At 41.4% G+C, this 23,215-nt stretch overlaps 2 protein-coding genes across 4 annotated transcripts in view; one reads left to right on the top strand and one right to left on the bottom strand.

Annotated features, from left to right (window-relative positions):
- Positions 1 to 4,389: 4,389 nt before the first annotated feature.
- Positions 4,390 to 17,599, bottom strand: TMED5 (transmembrane p24 trafficking protein 5). Its single transcript, XM_073643206.1, has 4 exons — positions 17,215 to 17,599; positions 9,237 to 9,334; positions 8,961 to 9,144; positions 4,390 to 4,926 (listed from the first exon to the last, which is right to left on the bottom strand). Exons 1-4 carry the CDS (start codon positions 17,383 to 17,385, stop codon positions 4,708 to 4,710), a joined length of 672 nt encoding a protein of 223 aa, XP_073499307.1. The 5' UTR covers positions 17,386 to 17,599; the 3' UTR covers positions 4,390 to 4,707.
- A 519-nt stretch (positions 17,600 to 18,118) lies between these two features.
- The window catches only part of CCDC18 (coiled-coil domain containing 18), a 54,131-nt gene continuing 49,034 nt past the window's right edge, over positions 18,119 to 23,215 (top strand). For 2 of the 3 annotated variants that reach the window (XM_073643208.1, XM_073643209.1), the window contains exons 1-4: positions 18,123 to 18,227; positions 19,470 to 19,604; positions 21,905 to 22,049; positions 22,322 to 22,501. In XM_073643208.1, coding sequence (XP_073499309.1) covers positions 19,486 to 19,604; positions 21,905 to 22,049; positions 22,322 to 22,501 — 444 coding nt within the window. In that variant the 5' untranslated portion in view covers positions 18,123 to 18,227; positions 19,470 to 19,485. Of the gene's footprint in view, positions 18,228 to 19,469; positions 19,605 to 21,904; positions 22,050 to 22,321; positions 22,502 to 23,215 lie in introns of all 3 variants that reach the window. The other variant, XM_073643210.1, reaches the window with a different exon arrangement.

The raw sequence follows: 23,215 nt of genomic DNA on the forward strand, positions 1-23,215 counted from the left end.
AAATAGCCCTTACACAGCCTGGAGGTGTGTTTGGGGTCATTGTCCTGTTGAAAAATAAATGATAGTCCAACTAAAAGCAAACCGGATGGAATAGCATGCCGCTGCAAGATGCTGTGGTAGCCATGCTGGTTCAGTATGCCTTCAATTTTGAATAAATCCCCAACAGTGTCACCAGCAAAGCACCCCCACACCATTACACCTCCTCCTCCATGCTTCACGGTGGGAACCAGGCATGTACAGCCCATCCGTTCACCTTTTCTGAATCGCACAAAGACACGGTGGTTGGAACCAAAGATCTCAAATTTGGACTCATCAGACCAAAGGCACAGATTTCCACTGGTCTAATGTCCATTCCTTGTGTTCTTTAGCCCAAACAAGTCTCTTCTGCTTGTTGCCTGTCCTTAGCAGTGGTTTCCTAGCAGCTATTTTACCATGAAGGCCTGCTGCACAAAGTCTCCTCTTAACAGTTGTTGTAGAGATGTGTCTGCTGCTAGAACTGTGTGTGGCATTGACCTGGTCTCTAATCTGAGCTGCTGTTAACCTGCGATTTCTGAGGCTGGTGACTCGGATAAACTTATCCTCAGAAGCAGAGGTGACTCTTGGTCTTCCTTTCCTGGGGCGGTCCTCATGTGAGCCAGTTTCTTTGTAGCGCTTGATGGTTTTTGCAACTGCACTTGGGGACACTTTCAAAGTTTGCCCAATTTTTCAGACTGACTGACCATTTCTTAAAGCAATGATGGCCACTCGTTTTTCTTTACTTAGAATTTGTATTATGGCAAGAAAAAAGAAGCTAACAGTCTATTCAGTAGGACTATCAGCTGTGTATTCACCAGACTTCTGCACAACACAACTGATGGTCCCAACCCCATTTATAAGGCAAGAAATCCCACTTATTAAACCTGACAGGGCACACCTGTGAAGTGACAACCATTTCCGGTGACTACCTCTTGAAGCTCATCAAGAGAATGCCAAGAGTGTGCAAAGCAGTCATCAAAGCAAAAGGTGGCTACTTTGAAGAACCTAGAATATAAGACATATTTTCAGTTGTTTCACACTTTTCTGTTAAGTATATAATTCCACATGTGTTAATTCATAGTTTTGATGCCTTCAGTGTGAATGTACAATTTTCATAGTCATGAAAATACAGAAAAATCTTTAAATGAGAAGGTGTGTCCAAACTTTTGGTCTGTACTGTATGTTTTCTAAACAATTTCTATCTTGAAGTAGAAAGGGGGATCAGATCCCCAATATTTGTCACTGGGGTTCATAAGCACTATACAGACTTATTTACGGTACTTTATAGTTTACCTGTGGAGTAGATGTAATAAATTATTAAGGGGGGGGGGGGGGGGGCGGAAGAGGTGAATGTTCAATTCTCCTAGTCTTCAACTTTGTGCTGGTTTCATATATTCTCAGCTATATATCTGTACAGATCTAAAATACAAGACAATACCCAAAGAGTGGCAGACATCTTTTTCTAACTTTTCCACCCATTCAAGCTTTTTTTTTTTTTTTCCCCTAATGCTTATTCCAGTTCTACACCCCTTAGTAGCAGGAGGTAAGAGGGGCTGGTGATTTGGCCTCTACTGCTGCCTGCAGGACGCGTGTGTTGGATTAGTAGGCATTGAGTTTCTGTCCTAATGCCTAGTACAGTTGTACAATACCTGCCCATTATTCATGCATCCGACATGTTTTACTTGACATCACTGACCCCACTCCCTTCCAGATGCGGAAGAAAGTGGAGCGGCAATATGGACTTCCACTGAGGAGATGCAGTTGACAGAGTAAGGAAGCAGTGCTCAAAGAAAAAAAAAAAAAGTAAACTATTGCTCCTCTAGAAGGAAGAAAATGGTCCTACTTCAGTGCCACTTCGAATGGCTTGAAATAGAAACTAGCAGTCACTAACTGTCCATAATTCCATCTATTGCACTTTTCCAGTCAACATATACTTTAGTTTACAACACATGGTAAAAATTCAAGCTCCCAATTGATCCTTGCACCAAACTTAGACTAGGGTATCGGTAAGTTGATGCAGAGAATGCTACTGCATGAGTAAGGTGTACCTGTAATGTGTTATATATGAACGTGTGATGACGGGCAAGATTCCCGAAGCAGCTGTCTACAGAAGGATGACTTGGCTAAGATTCCTGGTCTTGTTTCGAAGGCACAGTTGAGGTTGGACATTTGTTTGCAAATCATGGGCGGCGCTGGAAACCGTTTTCTGAGTGCAAAGAGTGAGAAACCTTCCAAGCAATTCTAGCATTACTTCAAGGTTAAGTTGACCATAAACACAAGGCCCTAATTCATCATTGCAGTTTCCTTACTCTTCGGCTTTTTTTTTTTTTTTTTTTTTTTTTTTTAGTGGCTTTGGAATTCACCACTTACTCTTCTCTCAACATTGTGCACCACTTTAAGTTGTCTTACGCTTTTTTTTTTCCGCTCTATTCTTCCTCGATAATTTAAGATAGATTAGCTAAATTCATGACATGTTACATTCTTTTAGTGCATCTTATTCCAGTTCTCCCATTTGAGGAAGGTTTGTGGAGGAGTTATCAATTTGAGATATTTTTGCAAATTTACAAAGCATTTGTAACTTTTAGTGTTTAAAAAAGTTGCAAAAAAGTGGTCGAAGAAAAAAAAAACATTTTGGAATGTGCACCAAATTCAATCACATGCTCTATAAAGGGATTATCCTGAACCATTCTATTTCTTTATGGGGCTAAGAACTTACATTGAGGTTGTTGCTAACTACATGCCAGTTCTACCTAGCACCGATCTCGGTCACCACAGAGCGGTCATGGACCTTTCCTTACAGACATTCTGCGGCTTCCGGTTAAGTCATGTTGACAGAGCATCTGATTCTCTTTTGCTCTTTGTTGATTGGCGGTTACTGCCCATGTCATACTGAATGACAGCCGGCTCCCCGCTGCATAACTGTAGGAAGCCGGCTGCCAATCAGCATAACATTGGCAGTTACACCTCGTCGACAGAGCAGCCGGAAGAGGAAGAGCTGCTCTGTTAACCAATGTCAAAATAAACAGCAGAATTGCAAGCAGGAGCGATCAGTGACCGCTCTGACCCGGTGCTCGGCCGAACAAGCAGGGTTTGAGCAACTACCTGCTTGTCAATTCTTAGTGGGGGAAAAAACAAAAAAAGACCCCGATAACCCCCTTTAAAGAATTTCAATAAATTGCAAAAGATGAATGGGGCCCAAAGGCTCTTCAGTATGATTTATTACCATTTGAACACCTGTAAGGAAAGGGACATACACATATAGCCATTCCCCACAAGGATTTTTTTATTTTTTTTTAACACAAAGTAAAAATATTAATATTTGAGAATACCATGATTGTTTTTTCTTTTAAAACTGACCAATAAATATTTTGATAAGAGTGAGGAATCTGCCCATACTTGTTTTTAGCTACACAGATGTAACAATTATCAAATGATCAGAAAACATTCAGTATGTTAATCATGATCTTGGGAAAGCATTAATCTATAGTGTAAAATATGTAACAATTATCTTCATTTTATATAGGTACCTTTAACTATGTGATAACGTGGTCGGCAGAGAAGAACTCCGTTTCTGAAGTATTCGTGACTAAATCCATATATGTTGGGACAATAAGGCTGTGTGCACAAGTTGCATTTTCACTGCGTTTTTTTTCTTTTAGTATAGATTTGTCACAAAACCTGCAGCAAACAGAATGAGAATCCTGAAGTCTCATGCACACGTTGCTTATTTGTGACTTGCAGATTTAAATCTCCAGCATGTCCATTCTTTCAGAGTTTTTGCTGCAGATTGCACCTATACTAATGAGGAAAAAATCTGCACTAAAGACACAAGTAAAAAAAAAAAAAAATGGTACCATCAGTTTTTGCAGCGTTTTTTAGTGAAAAAAAGCCGTAAATAAATAAATGGGTTTCCCATCCTTCTATTTGCGATTTTCCCAAGTTTAAAGTAAAAGGTCTTGGTGTCCTCACATGAGCATGAATATTAGTACAGTTTAATTAATTTAGTGATGTGTAAAGTAAATTAAGCCTGAGCATATCAATGCGCTACCAGTGAGTGAAAGTAAACTGTGCCCTACCAACGTCTTAGGTAAACTATGCCTGACCAATTCCTGTCCCTCTCTGTTTTTACATTTGTAATTGTGCATTTTTACATGAACTTATATTTACTTTTTTTGCTCAGAAGTGTCACTTTTTTCAGACAAAAAAAACAAAACTTTTTCCTCTAAATAATTTGATCAAATTGCCCTTTTTTTCCAAAATGTTTTATGGTCTCACGAACTTCTTGCATTGGTGGCCTAACACCTTGTATTGTTCATGCTTGCATGGTGGCTGCAAAGCTGAAATTTGGGATCCTGAAAGACACAGCAAAAAATGTTTTGTTTTTTTTTTTTACTGCCAAGAGTTTTGGCTGTAGAAAAAGTAGCAAAAAAGCAACCTGTGATATCCGAATAGTATTTGTGCCAACACTTTTTGATATAGGTCCAGTCTCTCCATATAGGCAAAATAGATGTAAGGTTATGGCAATAAAAAAGAAAAACATAATAAGGAATTATGTGCCTGGACCAAAATTTAAACTAAAAATATTAATCTACAATCAAAGTTGAGCTCATAAATACAAACTCCATTATAAAAACAATCAAGTTTATTTTCCCCATGATCTTGGCTCCGTTCCTCTCAGGTGATAAAGTACAGTTAAGGTCTGCTTTTCCGCTTGTCCTCAAAAAGGCTCCTCAACATATACACTTGGGTGACGCAAACCACAACCATCACTACCAAGTTCACTGTGGACCAGAAGTTTACTCGGTCATAGTTACTCTCCTGGATATTACGATCTCTTGCTTCAAAGGCTTTCAGCAGAGTCTGGATCTGGAGGCTTTTGCCTAGTCTTGCTTTGACACTGTTAATAGTTTCCTGGAAAGGAAAAAAAAAAAAAAATAGTCAATTACGGGTAGTTCGAAAATAAAATCTCACACTAGATGACTGGACTCATTGTTCGTGCCAATTCACATAATTATTGTGGGCGAATTTTCTGCACAGTTCAACAAGTAATCCCAAGCCAGCTTCATAGGCAGATATGGGGGTGTTATTTCAGGTCATAGGAATCAGCAACTACACCCAAATACTGCACCACCCATAGCAGGATGAGCATTTTTGCTACACATAGCAAGGATGAAGCTCTGCTATTTGTAGCACAAGCAATCAGAAGATCACAGCTTCAAGTCTCCTAAGGAGACTATTGAAGCAAGTAATTAATATATATATTATATATATATTACGGGTTTTTTTGGTCGCTATAACATCGCAATAAAATGCAATAACAGGCGATCAAAACATTGTATCTACCCCAAAATGGTATACATGAAATAATCAACTCGACGTGCAAAAAATAAGCCCTCACCCAGCCCTAGATCTTGAAAAATGGAGACGCTACGGGTCTCTGAAAATGGCATTTTTTTAATTTTTTTTTTATACAAACTTTGGATTTTTTCACCACTTGAAAAAAAAAGCTATACATGTTTGGTATCCACGAACTTGTAATGACCTGGAGAATCATAATGGCAGGTCAGTTTTAGCATTTAATGAAAAGGTAAAAAAAAAAAAAGAAAAAAGGGGGAATTAGACCTACCGGTAATTCGATGAGGCATAGGGGCAAGACTCGGACTTACATTTGTTAACACCATCTGCCCTACTACGGATGGAGTAGTTCGACTTTTTTTCATATTTTTAAAAACTTTTTTCCACTTATGTATTTAATATTCCCCTTAGGGAACTTAAAGCTACCATCGTCTGATCGCTTGTGCTTTACATAGCAGTGCATCAACACTATGTATAGAAAAAAACATTACGGTCTCCTATGAACGCCAGCTACAGACTGGCTTTTACAGGAGATTTGTAATGACAGGCATGGGAGTCATCAGCAGACCCCCAGCTGTCATGGCAGCCCATTGGTGCCCCATGATCACAAAGATGAAAGGGGGGAAAGACATCCCCTTGCTGCTGGCCCAATGCATGTTAAACGCCACTGTCAGAGATAGACAGCCGCATTTGACACGTTAACTGCTCCACCCGCAGCTGTTGAAATCAGTCATGTGTAGGGAAAGATGCAGGCTCGGCGTGCTAACCCACATCAAAGTCAGGGACATGACTTGACGTACAAGGACGTCAAACGTAAAGGGGTTAAATAGAACACTGCACTGCGTGGCCAAAAGACACATCCACCTGAAGGAACCAATGAGTGCACAGGTTGACCGTACCGCTGAGGTGTTCCCACTGAGCTCTTGTGCTCATTCACCAGACTTGTGGGCCAGATCTTCAGATGCACATAGCAGCCAGGCCGTGGGACCCTAAAGCAAAACATGCACTTTTTTTTGCAAAAACTGCACACTATCAACTGCATCACAACGGCACCATTTACTGCACCAATAGTTTGCACTTTTTCTGTGATGTTATGCAAATGTGATCTCGTTTTCTGTGATTTGTCCAAACCAGACTGATTCACCTTAGGACAAACTGGTTTACATACAGATCATTCTTCTCAGGAATCTTTCCCAACAATCAAATGTATCAGTTGTGTTTTATTATCGAGAATTCTTGTTAAAAGACTCAAATGTGGAAAATGGCCAAGAGGTCCATCCATTTCATTGCATCCCATCCTCGGCTTTGTCCCATGATGGGTTCATGTGTATCACATGTGGATTTTTTTTTCCATTAGATCAACAAATGTTGTTCCAAAGTACTGCTACTTATACTTATATAGCATCATCCTAATTCACAGCACTGTCCCCATTGGGGCTCAGTCTAAACTCCCCATCAGTTTGTCTTTGGAGTATTATCATCATTGAAAAAAAAATATTTCATTTAATTTTTGCTTTAGGCATTTTTTTTTTTCTGCAGCAAAACCTGATTTTTTGGCAGGAAAGAAGCAGCGTCAGAAACGCAGGTTTTTATGCGTTTTTCCAGATCCCAAAGTTCAGATTTGCTTCCACCACAGAAGCATAAACACAGGTTACCAATGCAAGACATATGTTCATGAAAAAATACACATTACAAATGTAAGCAGAGGGAGGTGAATTGGTCTGGAATAGTTTACTTAAGACTCTGGCAGTGCAATGAGTGTGTTGGACACTATTTACTTTTAGACTTTGGTCTGCATTGTGTTGCTCAGGCATTGTTCAATTTCACACCTTGGTCAGCCACAGGTATTCAATTTCACACCTTGGTTGGCCAATGTTTACTTTGTGCACATCACTAATTTAATTAAACGGTACTAATCCTAACTGCCATCTCAGGTGACCAAGACAAGATGGTAAACTTGGGAAAAAAAAATAAAAAATCACAAGAATAAATTGGTTTCTCATACTGCTGTACTTGCTTTTTTTTGCACTAAAAATACAGCAAAACGTTCACACTAGGCGTTTTTCCAGCGCTTTTTGCACCACTCATTGCTTTCAGTGGGTGAAAAACGCTGAAAAAAAAAAAAAAAAAATAGCTGAAAGTAGTGACATGCTCTATTGTGCAAAAAAACAAACATGCAAAGCACAAAATACTGGAGGACAAAAAAACAAGGTGTGACCATGAGATTTCTGAAATCTCAGACTTTGCTAGTACTGTAAAACACAGCTGAAAATTTGCATGAAAATAAACATAAAAAATGCCTAGTGTGAACATAGCCTTAGGGTCAGAAATGTGACAATGTTCAGTTGGACGAGGTTACAGGGTGATATTTTCTTACCACAGGTGCATTTTTGGAGGAGTTACCAACACTTCACTGAAAACTGACATAAGTGTCAATCACATCTTACTGTTCCCTTAAACAAAAAAGTATGTGCTAACCTATTATATGATCATTGTAATGTGTATTAAGGTGATCACCATCAAGTCAATGAATGAAACTAAAAGTAAACTGTACTCAGCAGTCTACAGATATTTGGATACTGCAAGTTAAAAAAAATATTATTTTTGAAGCCCAAATGTCTTGCACAATATCCCGCAATGCAAAGGTCATTGCAGATAACAGGTTCCCTTTTCTTACGTGTAACTTCTACAACAAAAGCCGATCTGTAATTATTCATGTCGGCGGTAACACCCAGTTTTATTTGCCTTCTGCATTTAAATAACTGCTTCAATTATCAAAAAACTAAACATGACATTAGTACAGGATGTAGCAGCAGTGAAGGTAATGTAATTATCAGTGATTAGGAACATTACAGATGGCAAATATGTACAGATATGTCTTGTGTGCACTGGAGCTTTCCATTCTGGACTCTGTCCACCTTCCCTAGGGCTATGTTCCCATGATGAGCTTTTGATGTTGCAGATTTTTTGCACCATTTCTACACCCATTAAGTAAAATAGGTTACTTGCATTTTTTTAAAAAATATGCAGTGGAATAAAAACGCACCAAAAACTCATCATGGGAACGTAGCCTTCACACACCACATCCTGGTGTGTGAAGGCTACGTTCCCATGATGAGTTTTTGGCGCATATAGGCTACGTTCTCATGATGAGCTTTTGGGGCATATATATATATATATATATATATATATATATATATATATATATATATATTTTAGGAAGGGTCCAGGATGGGGGACATTACTACATAATGGGGGAGGGGGTGCAACTCATACGTCCTTATAGGATTTAGAACGCTACAAGGGCCCATACATCTGACCAATATGGGGGGGGCCATCGGACTCTAGTCACGCCACTGAACAGATGACATCAAATTTGCCATGATGCAGAAAACAGCACTGGGAAGATGTCTTAATCCTCTTGAGTCAGAACCTTCTGAGACAAATTATCAAGAGGGTGCGTTATTTGTCAAGTTAAGCTTTGCTACATCTGTGTGATCAGTCGGCTTTATAGAACACAATAACTGGAATTAGAAAAATTGTGTAAAGGTAAACCCAGCTTTCAATACAATAAGACAAATGGTACCAACCAGTATATCCTCCAGTTTCATATCCAAGAGATCTGTGCCAATGACATAACTCTTCCAGTCTTCCTGCTCTTCGTCTCCTTCACCCATATGATCCAATATGAGTTCAAAGAAGATCACCTTTTCTGATAAACGGCTGAAGGTGTTGTCAAAGCAGAATTGGTAATCTCCATCTATAGTCTCCAACCTGTGAGTTAAAAGGAAAACATTACAATTTGTACAGTTTTTTTTTTTTTTAAAAAAATCATTGTTTTATTCTTGTAGTGTTGCGTAACTTACGTGTGGACACCATCCGATTGACGCTCCTCAGACAGGATTTGGACTCCGCTTGGAGAGTAGAGGTAGAAATCAATGTCTAAACTTGCACCGTCTAGGACCTTTACATAAAGAACATACAAGATGCAGTAAGACCACGTACACTTATTTTATCTACACTACAACCCCTGGCAAAAATTATGGAATCACCGGGCTCGGAGGATGTTCATTCAATTGTTTAATGTTGTTGAAAAAAAACAGATCACAGACCTGGCATAAAATTAAAGCCATTTCAACTGGCAACTTTAGGGCTTTAAGAAACACTAAAAGAAATAGAGCTAAAAAATGTGGTACTCAATAAGGGTAATTTTTTTCAGACCAAGCAAAGGGAAAAAATTTTGGAATCATGAAAAACAAACACACAAAAGAACAATCCAATACATCACTAGTATTTTGTTGCACCACCTCTGGCTTTAATAACAGCTTGCAGTCTCTGAGGCATGGACTTAATGAGTGACAAACAGTATGCTTCATCAATCAGGCTCCAACTTTCTCTGATTGCTGTTGCCAGATCAGCTTTGCAGGTTGGAGCCTTGTCATGGACCATTTTCTTCAACTTCCACCCAAGATTTTCAATTAGATTGAGATCCGGACTATTTTGCATTGACCTTATGTGTCTTCTTTCAAGTAATGTTTTCACAGTTTTTGCTCTATGGCAGGATGCATTATCATCTTGAAAAAGGATGTCATCATCCCCAAACATCCTTTCAATTGATGGGATAAGAAAAATGTCCAAAATATCAATGTAAACTTGGGCATTTATTGAAGATGTAATGACAGCCATCTCCCCAGTGCCTTTACCTGACATGCAGCCCCATATCATCAATGACTGTGGAAATTTGTATGTTCTCTTCATGCTGTCATCTTTATAAATCTCATTGGAACGGCACCAAACAAAAGTTCCAGCATCATCACCTTGCCCAATGCAGATTTGCGATTCATGAGTGAATATGACTTTCATCCAGTCATCCACAGTCCACGATTGCTTTTCCTTAGCCCATTGTAACCTTGTTTTTTTCTGTTTAGGTGTTAATGATGGCTTATGTTTAGCTTTTCTGTATGTAAATCCCATTTCCTTTAGGCGGTTTCTTACAGTTCGGTCACAGACATTGACTCCAGTTTCCTCCAATTCGTTCCTCATTTGTTTTGTTGTGCATTTCCTGTTTTGGAGACATATTGCTTTACGTTTCCGGTCTTGACGCTTTGATGTCTTCCTTGGTCTACCAGTATGTTTGCCTTTAACAACCTTCCCATGTTGTTTGTATTTGGTCCAGATTTTACACACAGCTGACTGTGAACAACCAACATCTTTTGCAACATTGCGTGATGATTTACCTTCTTTTAAGAGTTTGATAATCCTCTCCTTTGTTTCAATTGACATCTCTTGTGTTGGAGCCATGATTCATGTCAGTCCACTTGGTGCAACAGCTCTCCAAGGTGTGATCCCTTTTTTTTAGATGCAGACTAACGAGCAGATCTAATTTGATGCAGGTGTTAGTTTTGGAAATGAAAATTTACAGGGTGATTCCATAATTTTTTCCTCAGAATTGAGTGATTCCATAATTTTTTCCATCTGCTTGGTCTGAAAAAAATGACCCTTACTGAATACCACATTTTTAATCTTGATTTCTTTTAGTGTTTCTTAAAGCCCTGAAGTTGCCATTTGAAATGACTTTAGTTTTGTGCCATGTCTGTGATCTGCTTTTTTTCAACATTAAACAATTGAATGAACATCCTCCGAGCCCGGTGATTCCATAATTTTTGACAAGATTTTGAAGACATCCGTGAAAATTTGAACTGACTTGTTACATCGGTGACATTCTATTATTTATTATCAGTAAGTTCTTTATTAACATTTTAGGCAGTATGGCTCGTAGAGGTACAAGTACTACAAGGTGCAGCTTTTTTTTTTTTTTTTTTTTTTTTTTTTTTTTTTATACAGCAAAAATGTCCTTTTGTCCAAAAATTAAAAAAAACAGTTTTTGCAGTATACAAATGTGACTTTTGAGGATATCTACATCGATCAGTCAAGGCTGTGGATTTTTTGAAGTGGAAATGCTGCAGAGGCAAAATTGCACCGAATCAGGTAGATTTAGTTGTGGATGTACTGCAGATTTCAAATCCATAGTGAAAATATGCAGCAAAATTTTTTTACCTGCAATATATGGATAAGAAAATCTCATCCACAATACTGGTAGAGTAATAAGTTGTGGATCTACTACCTGGATGTGCAGAATATCCATCCTGTGTACATGTACCCTTACTAAAAAACGCTGATGGCCAAAACCTTTGAACAAGCGCTCAGGAAACGTAAAGGAAAAACAAAAAAAACAAAACCCACATACTAGAGTACCAGCAATTATTACAATGGTCTTCTGCTTGAAAACTTGGTGAAATAGGGTATGTGCACACACGTTGCATTTTTTTCTGCACCAAAATCTGCTGATATCTTTTCTCTGGCAGGAGATTAGCTGCGTCAAAAACGTAGGTTTAGCTGAGTTTTTCGTTGCATTTTTGCAGCGTTTTTTCACTGTCCTTCTGTCTCTATTTAGTAATGCACATAAAGTTCTGTGAAAAAAAAGACTCCCATTCTATTTTGCCATCAAAAACGCTGCAAATACGCAGGTGCGTTTTTGCTGCGTTTTTTCATCCCCCCATTACTTCCTATGGATGAAAAAACGCTGAAAAAAGTGACATGTCACTTCATTCAGCGCTTTTCTAATCACTGAAAATACGCAGCAAACAAAAAGCAACATGTGGGAACAGTGAATTCTGGTTTCTCATAGACTGGTACTGCCAGACGCAGCTGAAAACTTACATAAAATTCTGCAGCAAATACGCAGCAAAACACAACGTGTGTGAACATAGCCTAAGACTGCCTGGAAATAAGGCTGTGTGCACAAACCCCAAACATGGGTGAAGAGCTTCTGCATCAATTTCTGTAGGTTCCTCTCCTGGTTTCGGCTGACACAAAGTAATGTCATATGGATGATGCTTTGCAAGTTGCCAATGCAGCTTTTTGATACATTTTCAGAAGCCAAAGCATGGAATGGATATACAGTAAAGGAAAGATGCTACTTAACTCCTCTTAATCCATGTTTAGATTTAGCTATCAAAAACAGCAGCAAATGTGGTGTGAATGCAGCTTTAGGGTAAGTGCGTCCAATCCGCAGCCATTCCTGGCCGTGTGCATGTACCCTTAGACTGGATACTATTGAAGCGAATTATAGTAATAGAGCAAGAAAAAAAAAAGATGTATAGACAGGGATCTCCAATAAAAGCAGAAAAAATAAAGAGAATTTTATTAATACAGACTAAACAAACATAGAAGATAAAAACGGTACAACATACCACAACAAGATAATGTTCTGGTTAATCCCCCAAAAATGTAAGTCACCAATTTATAAATGTCTAAGCATATACAATACATCCTTCTAATCATGGAGCAAGATAATAGCACTATAGTGCCTTACATATGTAAGCATAGCCTATAAAATGATAGTCACATCATCACATGATATACCATGCTGTAGGCACAATTAACCCAATATAAGATGACAAACAAAGTAGATCGTGATGTAGAAAGTGGGCTGCTGCAAAGTGCAGTCAAGGATCAATGTATGAAAACCCTGAAGACCTGTGAAAATACACTGTGGGGATTAAGGAACCCCAACTCCACGCGTATCGCCACTAATGCAGTGGCTTCATCAGGGGAGGCAATAGTACTGCACTTTGCAGCAGCCCGCTTTCTACATCGCTATCATCTTATATTGGGTTAATTGTGCCTGCAGCATGGTATATTTGTGTAGTTCATCATGTGATGATGTGAGTATCATTTTATAGGCTATGCTTACATATGTAAGGCACTATAGTGCTATTATCTTGCTCCATGATTAGAAGGATGTATTGTATATGCTTAGACATTTATAAATTGGTGACTTACATTTTTGGGGGATTAACCAGAACATTATCTTGTTGTGGTATGTTGTATTGTTTTTAGGTTTGTTTAGTCTGTATTAATAAAAATATTTATTTCTTCTCATTTTGTTGGTGATCCCTGTCTATACATACTACTATTTTCTTGTTCTATTACTGTGGTCTATCTTCGTATGTGACGGGTAGATCCCTGAGTAGATTATCTTTTGTGGTGCCCTCTATTTTCTCTGTATATTGAAGCGAATTGGAGAAATATTAGATTTGTCTTGGGCTGAAAATCTGGATCTAGAGATTATTCTCTTTCACTGAGAACTTAAAAATAGTTAGGAATTAAATACCAGAACCTTGGAAATTCACAGGACATCTCATTACAGGTGTTATAGGGGTAGTGCAAGATTTCTATATGCTGGGAACATGGACCCAGTCCTTCATAGTTCACTCTGCTTGTGCTAACTGTTGATCTAAACCCCCTCTAACTGTTCAGTCGAAGAACTAGTTGGGGGCAAGGGCGGCCATATTGGTGCAGCATGTGCACAGGGGCCCAAGCGGTAAGGGGGCCACTACCACCTCCAAAGCAGGAGGAATTGTGCATTATCATTAAATATTGGACTGCAAAGGGCCCATATATTATTCTTGCAAAGGGGCCCTTTTCGGTCTATGTCTGCCAGTGGGTTGGGGGTCTCAGGTCGGGGATTCCCATGCATCAACAGTACTGAACAGGGATCATAAGATATCAAAATTGTAAACGTTTACTCTTAAACTATTTGTGCCATCGTTGCCCTGTATACTACTGAGTAAATCAATGTAATTGCCAGTCTGTCCTCCTGAGGATGGTAAAGCAGCAGAGGAGCATAATAGAAAACCTAAAACAATGAGCGGGCCGGATACAAGAATCCTGATGTTGCAACTTTTCATTGGTCGGTCAGAAAGTTAGAGTCTGGTTTCATTTTGTCATTTGGTTTCATAGAGCTTGAAAGTCCGAGACACAGAATTCTTAAGTGTTGTGAGGAGTAAACATCTGTACATGGTATTACAGCTCTGTATCCATAATGAAGGAGAACAACTGCTGTAGCTACAACCCCAGGAACAGCAAACCAGTGCAGGAAAGGATGTGTTTTTAGCATATTTTTTATTACACTTTTCAGCATAGTGACAAAAATTATCTAAAATCAAGGAAACCTGAGAATGTAGCAGATTGAAAATTCTGATACAGATTCTGACCCAAACTTTGAATTATTCAGACTCATCGTAAACTTCACGAATACGTTACATAGGTTGAAAAAAGACCCAAGTCCTTCAAGTTCAGCCCTTCTCTTACATTTTATAGGCTGAATCATTTTTCATCAAAATGAAACAAATACATTTTTCCACGAATAATCAGTCTATTCAGTCTAAAGCTGTGTGCCCACAATGAACTTTTGCTGCGTTACTTTGACTCTTCATTTTTTTCACTGCGTCAAAAACACGGCGTCTTAACAGCTCCAACTTAACGGATGAGATTTATAGAAATCTCACGCCCCCTGACGATGCGGAAGTTGGTTTCTTATTCAGCAATTTCTTTTTTTTCCTGCTTTTTACAGGTTTAATGACAAAAAAAAAAAAAAAAATTGCAATAATAAAATACAATGCAGCGAGGTGCCCTGATGTGAATACACTTAAAAGCGGCTACAAAAAAAAAATCATAAAACTGGCACAAAAATGGGCATCAAAGTGGGCATTATTGAAAGGGTTAAATGACTTTGGTTCACTCATCTCACACCACCAATACACAGACAGCGATGGCCCCCATCAAATTCAGGTCACTCCAGCCTGGCCCAAATGTGTTCTGGGCATCAGAACGAGCATCAGAACGAGCATCAAAGTGGGTAAATCGCCAATTTTCACAGATTTCAATAAGTAACTGGTGTTTTTCAGGGGTTAAATGAATTTGGGCCACTGATCTGTGAAAATTGGCTATTTTCCCGTTTTGATGCCCAGGACATATTTGGACCAGGCTAGAGTGACCTGAGTTTGATGCGGGCCATGTAAGTAATGGTGGTGTGAGATCTGTGGCCCAAAGTCATTTAACTCTTTCAATGACGCCCTTCAGTGCCCACTTTGATCCTTTTCTTGTGTGCCAGTTTTATTACTTGTATAGCGGCTTTTAAGTGTATTCACATCAGGGAACCTCTCTGCATTGTATTTTATTATTGCATTTTTTTTTTTTTTTTATGTCGTTAAACCTGTAAAAAACAAAAAAAAAAAGAAAATTGCCGAAAAAGAAACCAACTTCAGTATCATTGCTCCCTGTGCTTTTTATTTATTCAGTGTAAATTGACCTGCGGTGCGCGTTTCAAATCCGCAACTTGTCAATTTTCCTTGTGGGTACGCTGAGTTTTCTTGCAGAATTCCCCCAGAATTGTATTGGATGTGGAAATTACGCAGGTAAAAAAAACACACAGATGAATTTTACTGCATTTCTGAGGCGGAAACGCATTAAAAACGCATGTAATCCGCACCTAAGGCTATGTGCCCACGATGCAGAAATGCTGCATATTTTTTACGCTTCTCCCTGGCAGGAAAACGCATGCGTTTTTTCCGTCAGGTAGAAGCGTTTGTGAAGCGTTCTTCACATGCATTTCTGCATGCGGGTTATCAAACGTTTTCCAAGCGATTTTAGCATCACTTGGAAAGTGCTTGACAACTTGGTCACACTATATAAATCCATGCAACCGGCATGGATTTATATAGTGTGACCAAGTTAGTTAAAAAAAAAAAAAAAAGAATAATATGGTAAAAAATAAAGTTTATACTCACCTTCTGATGTCCTCTCGGTGTTCTCTCTGCCGCGTCCGATGTGTTGGGCGGCTTGCGGTGGTGTGAAGGACCTGCGGTGACGTCATTGAGCCATGTGATGGGTCACATGACTCAGTGACGTCATGGCAGGTCCTTCACAACAGCGGGAGCATTGCAATAGTCGGACGGAGCAGACAAAACACCGGGAGGACATCAGAAGGTGAGTATAAACTTTATTTTTTATTTTAAATTCTTTTTTTTTACAGTTTCTATGGTACCCAGGTCTGGATGAGAGTCTCCTCTCCTCCAGAACTGGGTACCATCCGCACATTGAAAAGCATATTATCCGCGTGTACAAATGTACTGACACGGATATTATGCGTTTCAATGCAAGTCAATGGCGGCGATTACGCTGCGTGTCCGCAAAATTAATGGACATGCTGCGGATTTTTGAGCGCAGCACAAATGCTGTGGAAAAATCCGCAACATGGGCATTGACATTGCGGCTTGTCATTGGGGACCATGGGGGGCGGATCACCAAGCATTTCCCAAGCGTTTACGCTGTGGAAATTCCGCAGCATATACGCTTGTAAAACGCTACGTGGGCACATACCAACATAGCCTTTATATATCAAAGTTTTGTCAAAGCCAAATACCAGGAAGTATAAAAAAAAAAAAAAAGCCGATTTATAACTAACAAGAGTCAAAAACGTAAGGAAAAAACAACTCAAACACAATGAAAAACTGCAAGTAACTTAATTTACATAAAAAGGGCAGAAAATCTGCAACATCAAAAGTTCATTGTGTGAACATAGCCTTACAGATCAGATATAACCAGGGCTGCCAACTACCCAGAAAGTCCTGGACAGTCTGTAAAAAGGTTCCCCCCTGTCCGAATCCGAAAAGAATACATAAATACATATATACATATATATATATATATATATATATATATATATACACATACATACATACATATATATATATATAAATAAAATTGTGTGATTTTTGTGAGGCTGCAGTAATTTGTGCAGATTGTGACTGTCCCAGTGCACAGTGAAGGGCTGAGCTCATCCCAGTAGACACAGAATCAATGGGTTGTTACGGGTCTGTAAATAATAGGGACTTCCATGAGTTTTGATCATAAGAAATAAGATGAAAATAAACCCGGATAAACTTTTCTAACTCCCCCGAGTTGTGCCCCGCCGCCCCTGTATACCGCGCCGTGTACCTGGTACTCTATCTCCAGGGTCGCACCCTTCTTCATGGTCTGGTAGAAGCACTCTCTGCGGCCGGCAGGGAGGGTGAAGGTGAAGTCATTGTCCACAGCCTGGGAGAAGCCCCGGCAGCGCTGCACACAGCACAGTGCGGCCAGCAGTGAGATCAGCGCTGCGCTTCCCATGCCGGCGGTGCCCGCTCACAGCACTGCATGGAGGGCGCAGCACACTCCTCTCCCCAGTGTGGGCCGTGCCCGGAACAGCGCGCAGCAGCCAATCAGCGGCGTCACCCTGCGCCCCCGGGAAAGTAACGTCCGCACTCCCAGCTGTACGGTCCGGACGGTCCCACCAGTCCATGCTCCCCTCCTACCGGCCGTAAGGGCAATAGCAGCAACCAGGGTTTAAAGGGAATGTGGAATTCTGGGTAATGTAGTTCTCGGTTGGGACATAGTACCGTTGTTATTACATTTAGTCTACACCATAAGAGGCTCTGCGGCTGCAGAGACATCACCAGTTCTACCCTGCAATCTAGCACCGTCCTACCGGAAACCACAGCTCTCTGTATAGAAAAGCCGGAAGGGTATGAGTAACAGTCAGAACTACAACTCCCATGATGCATCAGCTAGTGACGTCATCCTTGTAATTAAAATTATTTTATTACACTAAACGCGCCTGCTGCTTATTGTCCTGGAGACAGCGCGCACTATAATGGAGCGAATGAGCTAAACATGAGTTATGGCTGTGAGGTAACTTCCGTTACAATGAATAAAGTTATGAAATATTGAATCGTCTCCATGGAGACATTACGGCGTCATCCAGCCTTCCTTTCCAACGGTCAAAATCGCTATTGGTTGTTCAAACAGGCGGGAACTTGACTCTGGTGGTTTTACCCAATCAGTGTGAAGAATGTCAGCTGTCCGTTAGGGAGGAGCCTCCGGCCGGGATGTGGGGGCGGAGCCTGATTGTGTTGTGAGAGCCGAGAACATGGTGTGGAGCGGAGGGGCATGGACGACGGTGGCTGCTTGTGGTGAGCGCAGCCTGTGTGCTGGCTGACTGTAGTGTCTGTGCTTGGAGAGACTGCTGGGAGGTGTAGTTCCCCAAGTGTCAGAGGAATCCTGGTAAAATACCACTGCATTGTGCTAAATGGCTCTCCAGAACAGGGGCTGAAGTTTCCTGTTGTTGTGCAGCACATCTTGGTGCTATTCTGCAGAGCTTAGTGCTGTACCGCGGCTTACCGGCACTGTGCCGCGGAGCTCAGTGCTGTGCCGCGGCTTACCGGCTCTGTGCCGCGGAGCTCAGTGCTGTACCGCGGCTTACCGGCACTGTGCCGCGGAGCTCAGTGCTGTACCGCGGCTTACCGGCACTGTGCCGCGGAGCTTAGTGCTGTGCCGCGGCTTACCGGCACTGTGCCGCGGAGCTTAGTGCTGTGCCGCGGCTTACCGGCTCTGTGCCGCGGAGCTTAGTGCTGTGCCGCGGCTTACCGGCACTGTGCCGCGGAGCTTAGTGCTGTACCGCGGCTTACCGGCACTGTGCCGCGGAGCTTAGTGCTGTGCCGCGGCTTACCGGCACTGTGCCGCGGAGCTTAGTGCTGTGCCGCGGCTTACCGGCACTGTGCCGCGGAGCTTAGTGCTGTGCCGCGGCTTACCGGCTCTGTGCCGCGGAGCTTAGTGCTGTGCCGCGGCTTACCGGCTCTGTGCCGCGGAGCTCAGTGCTGTGACGCGGCTTACCGGCACTGTGCCGCGGAGCTCAGTGCTGTGCCGCGGCTTACCGGCACTGTGCCGCGGAGCTTAGTGCTGTGCCGCGGCTTACCGGCACTGTGCCGCGGAGCTTAGTGCTGTGCCGCGGCTTACCGGCACTGTGCCGCGGAGCTCAGTGCTGTGCCGCGGCTTACCGGCACTGTGCCGCGGAGCTCAGTGCTGTACTGTGCCGCGGACTAACTCTGCTGAGGCTGCTTGCAACTAGTTTTCACAGGGGCCCATAGCAAAGCTTTGAATGGGGCCACCACAGATTGAGCATGTTGTACCCAGTGTCAGTGATTCCTCAGGACTGGGCTGTGGTGCAGTCTCTGGTGCAGTTATGTGGCGCTCCAGCATCCAGCCACTGGTTGGTATCTAGGGGCAGTGTCCCATCAGATTCTCAGCAGTACAGCGATATCTTGGGCCTGATTCTTGGTGTAGTCCCGTGTTCTCTGGCCTCTATGTGGCGGTAGCTTGGGAGCGTATGTTACTAGTAGGCCGCTAACTAATAGAAGTGTTGCTATCTGCTGTAGAGAGAATTGTAATGAAATGGAATCACATGCGTCTAGATACCCAAAGAAACAATTACTTGGGAAAAGCCTCAATGCAGCAAGCAGACCATTAATGCAAATAGAAGGGACATCGCATGACATAGGACATGTGTCCAGGTATGTATACAGCCTTAAAGGGGAACACAGTCATTGACAACTGGGTGTTTCCAGCAGGGGATTTGCCCATACACAGTCTGTCAGTGTCCAGTCACTTCTGACTCCCCCTTCCACAAAGGATTTACTTAAAGGGGTTGTTCACCACTCACACAACCCCTTCTGACACTATGTTTACTCCCCAGTAAAATAATGACACCTATACTTGCCGTTCCAGCGGTGTTGGCACTGGCTCTCCCATTGCTGGTATGACATAACTGCAGCCAATCAGCGCTCTCCCCCTCCTTCTGACAAATCAGACATCCGGAGGAAGCGAGAGCTGCGACTCCTCTCACTGCCTCCTCATGTCAATAGGAGAGTGAAGCCAGGGAATTAAAATGTCATGAGAGCCAGTGCCGACCGGACTGGAATGGCACCAGAGGTGAGTATAAGTGTTATTATTTTACAGGGAGAAAACTGGGATTGAGAATGGGTTGTCCAAGTAGTGGGCAACCCCCTTTAAACCAAGTTATCCTTAAAGGGGTATTCCCATCTCCAAGACCCTGTCCCAATATGTAGTAGGTGTAATAATAATATTGGCAAATACCTCCAATTAGAAATGTAGTATAGTTCTTCTGATTCGCTATGTCACTTACCCCATGTGCAGGGCATTGCAGTAGCTTAGATATCCCTGGTTACGACCACTCAAATATTGACAGTTAGTTAGCTATTAATGGTCATAACCATGGATACCTAACCTACTGCAATGCCCTGCACATGGGGTAAGAGACAAAGCGAATCAGAAGAACTATACTACATTCTAATTGGAGGTATTTGCTAATATAATTATTATTACTACGCCAGCTAATAATTTGCAAAAGGTTGTTTGTAGGAATACTTGTTCCTAATTATTATTGCGAGTTTAAGCATACCCAGCAGTCACTCAAAGAATGATCCAAACACTCATTTGTGGGGTGATTTTATTTTTGTGCATGCATAAATATCATCATTATCAAGAGCACATTCTCCCTTTGTAAACAGAAGTGCTGCCGATATCATGTACTGTATATGGGGACAGGACAATCGTATTGGCGAACGTTCTGGCTCCATCATTGACAGCTGCAGGACTTGGATATAGTTCATTGGTGCTCGTTACTGGCCTGAAATTGGCCCATGTAAATGGTCCATAAACCATACATGACAGGAGAGTGGTCAGATCCTATTTAAAGGGCTTGTCTGAGATTTAAAAAAAAAAAAAAACTTGCCTAAAAGCAGGAAATGTACTAAAATAAAAAAAATAATTGTTACTCACCCGTTGAATGATGTCCATCTCTACTGCTGCCTCTCCAGCCATCCCTGCCATTCCTGCAGCAATAACGTCACATTCACATTTACACTGCTGCCAATCACGATCAGTCACATACCGTAAATGCAAAGCATCAGCACTGAGGCCGGCGATTGGCTGTTGTGATCATGAGACTGATGTTCGTGATCTAATTGCTGCAGGAGTGCCGGTGATTTCATGGGTGAGGAATGGTAATTTTTTATTTATATAATATATATCTATATCTATATCTATATCTATATCTATATATATATATATATATATATATATATATATCGTCATGCTCTTGGGCAACTCTTTCCTAAAATCTTAAAAGAGCCTTTTTAAAGGGATTGTCCACTACCTGGACAACCCCCTTTTTTAAATTAAATAGGCCCCTTTGTAAAAAATAAATAATTAAATCACCATATACTTAGCTCCTGCACCAGCGCCTTTCCAGTGATGTCAGCGCCGAGGCTCACGTCACAATGATGTGCCACATGAGCCCTGCAGCCAATCAGTGGCTGCTGCGCTGTCACTTATTCCACTTGTCCTTGGTTCTTCCAAAGCGAGATCCTCGGACAAGCGGAAGCAGCTGTTTTGTAAAGGAATGATAACAGCCACCCGCCAGGTCGTTACAGCCACCTTCTTTTATTGTGGTAGACATCAAAAGTATACGGAGCCTGGAGAGGCGTGCAAGCCGTCAGCGGCTGTTTCGTGTCTGATTAGAGGGTTCACGTGATATAACCATGCGAGCCTCGGTAGACCCGCTGCCGACATCGCTGGCTCGGGAGGTGAGTATATGGTGCGCTGCTTTTTTATTTTAATTAATTTATTTTTTATTTTTTTACAAGGTGAGCTATTTTATTTAGAAATTTTTTTTTGCAGGTCTTGGACAACCCCTTTAGGGTTTACTCTGCTTGTTAATTGCCTTTCTATACAGACGTGCTGGTGTTATACACTTTGCTTGTGATGTAACTGTATGCTGTTGTTGCTGCAGTGACAGTGGAGGCGAGCGTTCCCTGAGCCGAGCTCCCTTGGGTCTGACATTGGAGGATCTCGAGGCGTCCAGGGAGAGCGCCCCCAAACAAAGGAACACCATGCTCCTGAGTGGGGCTGATTCCCTTAGGACAACCCGCGATAAGGTGCGTACTTAAGAGACGGCCGTCACAAGGAAGATTTAGATGTTATGTAGCTGAGCCCCGTCTCTATAGAGAAGCCAATTCTCCTACTGCTAATTCTTTGTTGTTTTATGTCATCTGCAAATCCGGAGAACCCAACTTATAGTATAAAGTGATCGAATTATGTGATGCGATGTCAGACTCTCCTGCTACGAGTAACAACGCTGTAAAGCTTCTCGTATATATCAGCGTTCTCGTTGCTTTTTCACACGTAACGTTTTGTTTTTCTGATGCAGACTGGATCAATGAGGATTTTGGAACAACAGAATAAGAAGCTGAGAGACAAGCTGCTCACTGTTCAGGAGCAAAATGCTGCGCTGACATCACAAAACCACTCGCTCAGGAACAGAATAGAGTCTGTGCAACTGGAGCTTACAAAGTGCAAACCCAAGCCATCAACAAAGCAGAGTTATGATGTAATGGTTAAACTTTTATACACAATTTCATTTGCCTGGGAAATGAGGAGTCAAACTTTTTTTTTTTTTGCAATGATTTAAAGGGGTTATTTAGTGTCTCTTACCTCTTCATCAAAAACTAAGAGGCGCTGCGGACATGGCATATGTAAGCCACATGCACACCCAGCAGGTATCATGCATTTGTCCTGTTGGAAGGGAACGCATGCACAATACCTCGCAGGTGCCCATTGGGTGCTACATAAGGAGCACATCCCAGTACAGAAGTGAGGTCCCCTGGGTTACTCCTTTAATAAACTTAATAAAAAAAAATGCAACAAATTACTGCTGATTATCGGAACATGAAACTCAATCTGTTGTGTTTGAGCATATCTGTAATGAACAATTGTAGATTCAGTCTTTATGATCAGCAGGGAAAGGATATCCAAATCCATGGATGTATACTTAGGAAGAATCCATTTCACTTCAGAGTAGTAGTAGGATGCAAGCAGTGTGATTTTACTATGTTACATACATCATTGCATCATCTATGATTGATCAAATGTGGTAATGCACTACACAGTCATAAACCATAGTCCCACTATCAGTATTTGGTCAGTATTTTTTCTTAGGAGTGGGTGATAAATGCAGAATTGGTGACTTGTTCCTATTATACCTTTTCTCTTATTGTTCCTCACCTGGTTTGGTCTCCCACTCCTGAGAAAAAATACTGACCAA

Source organism: Phyllobates terribilis, unplaced genomic scaffold (genome assembly GCF_046119375.1).
Source record: "Phyllobates terribilis strain yellow unplaced genomic scaffold, ASM4611937v1 Scaffold_8__6_contigs__length_399053987, whole genome shotgun sequence".
Taxonomy (NCBI): Eukaryota; Metazoa; Chordata; class Amphibia; order Anura; family Dendrobatidae; genus Phyllobates; species Phyllobates terribilis.

What these genes read in the sequence shown, in the direction of transcription:
- TMED5 (XM_073643206.1), bottom strand. Translation starts at nt 17,385, where the DNA reads ATGGGAAGCGCAGCGCTGATCTCACTGCTGGCCGCACTGTGCTGTGTG. An exon ending in CAATCGGATGGTGTCCACAC is followed by an intron (nt 9,145 to 9,236) that starts GTAAGTTACGCA and finishes TTTAACTCACAG; the next exon opens with GTTGGAGACTATAGATGGAG. An exon ending in TGAAACTGGAGGATATACTG is followed by an intron (nt 4,927 to 8,960) that starts GTTGGTACCATT and finishes TTTCCTTTCCAG; the next exon opens with GAAACTATTAACAGTGTCAA.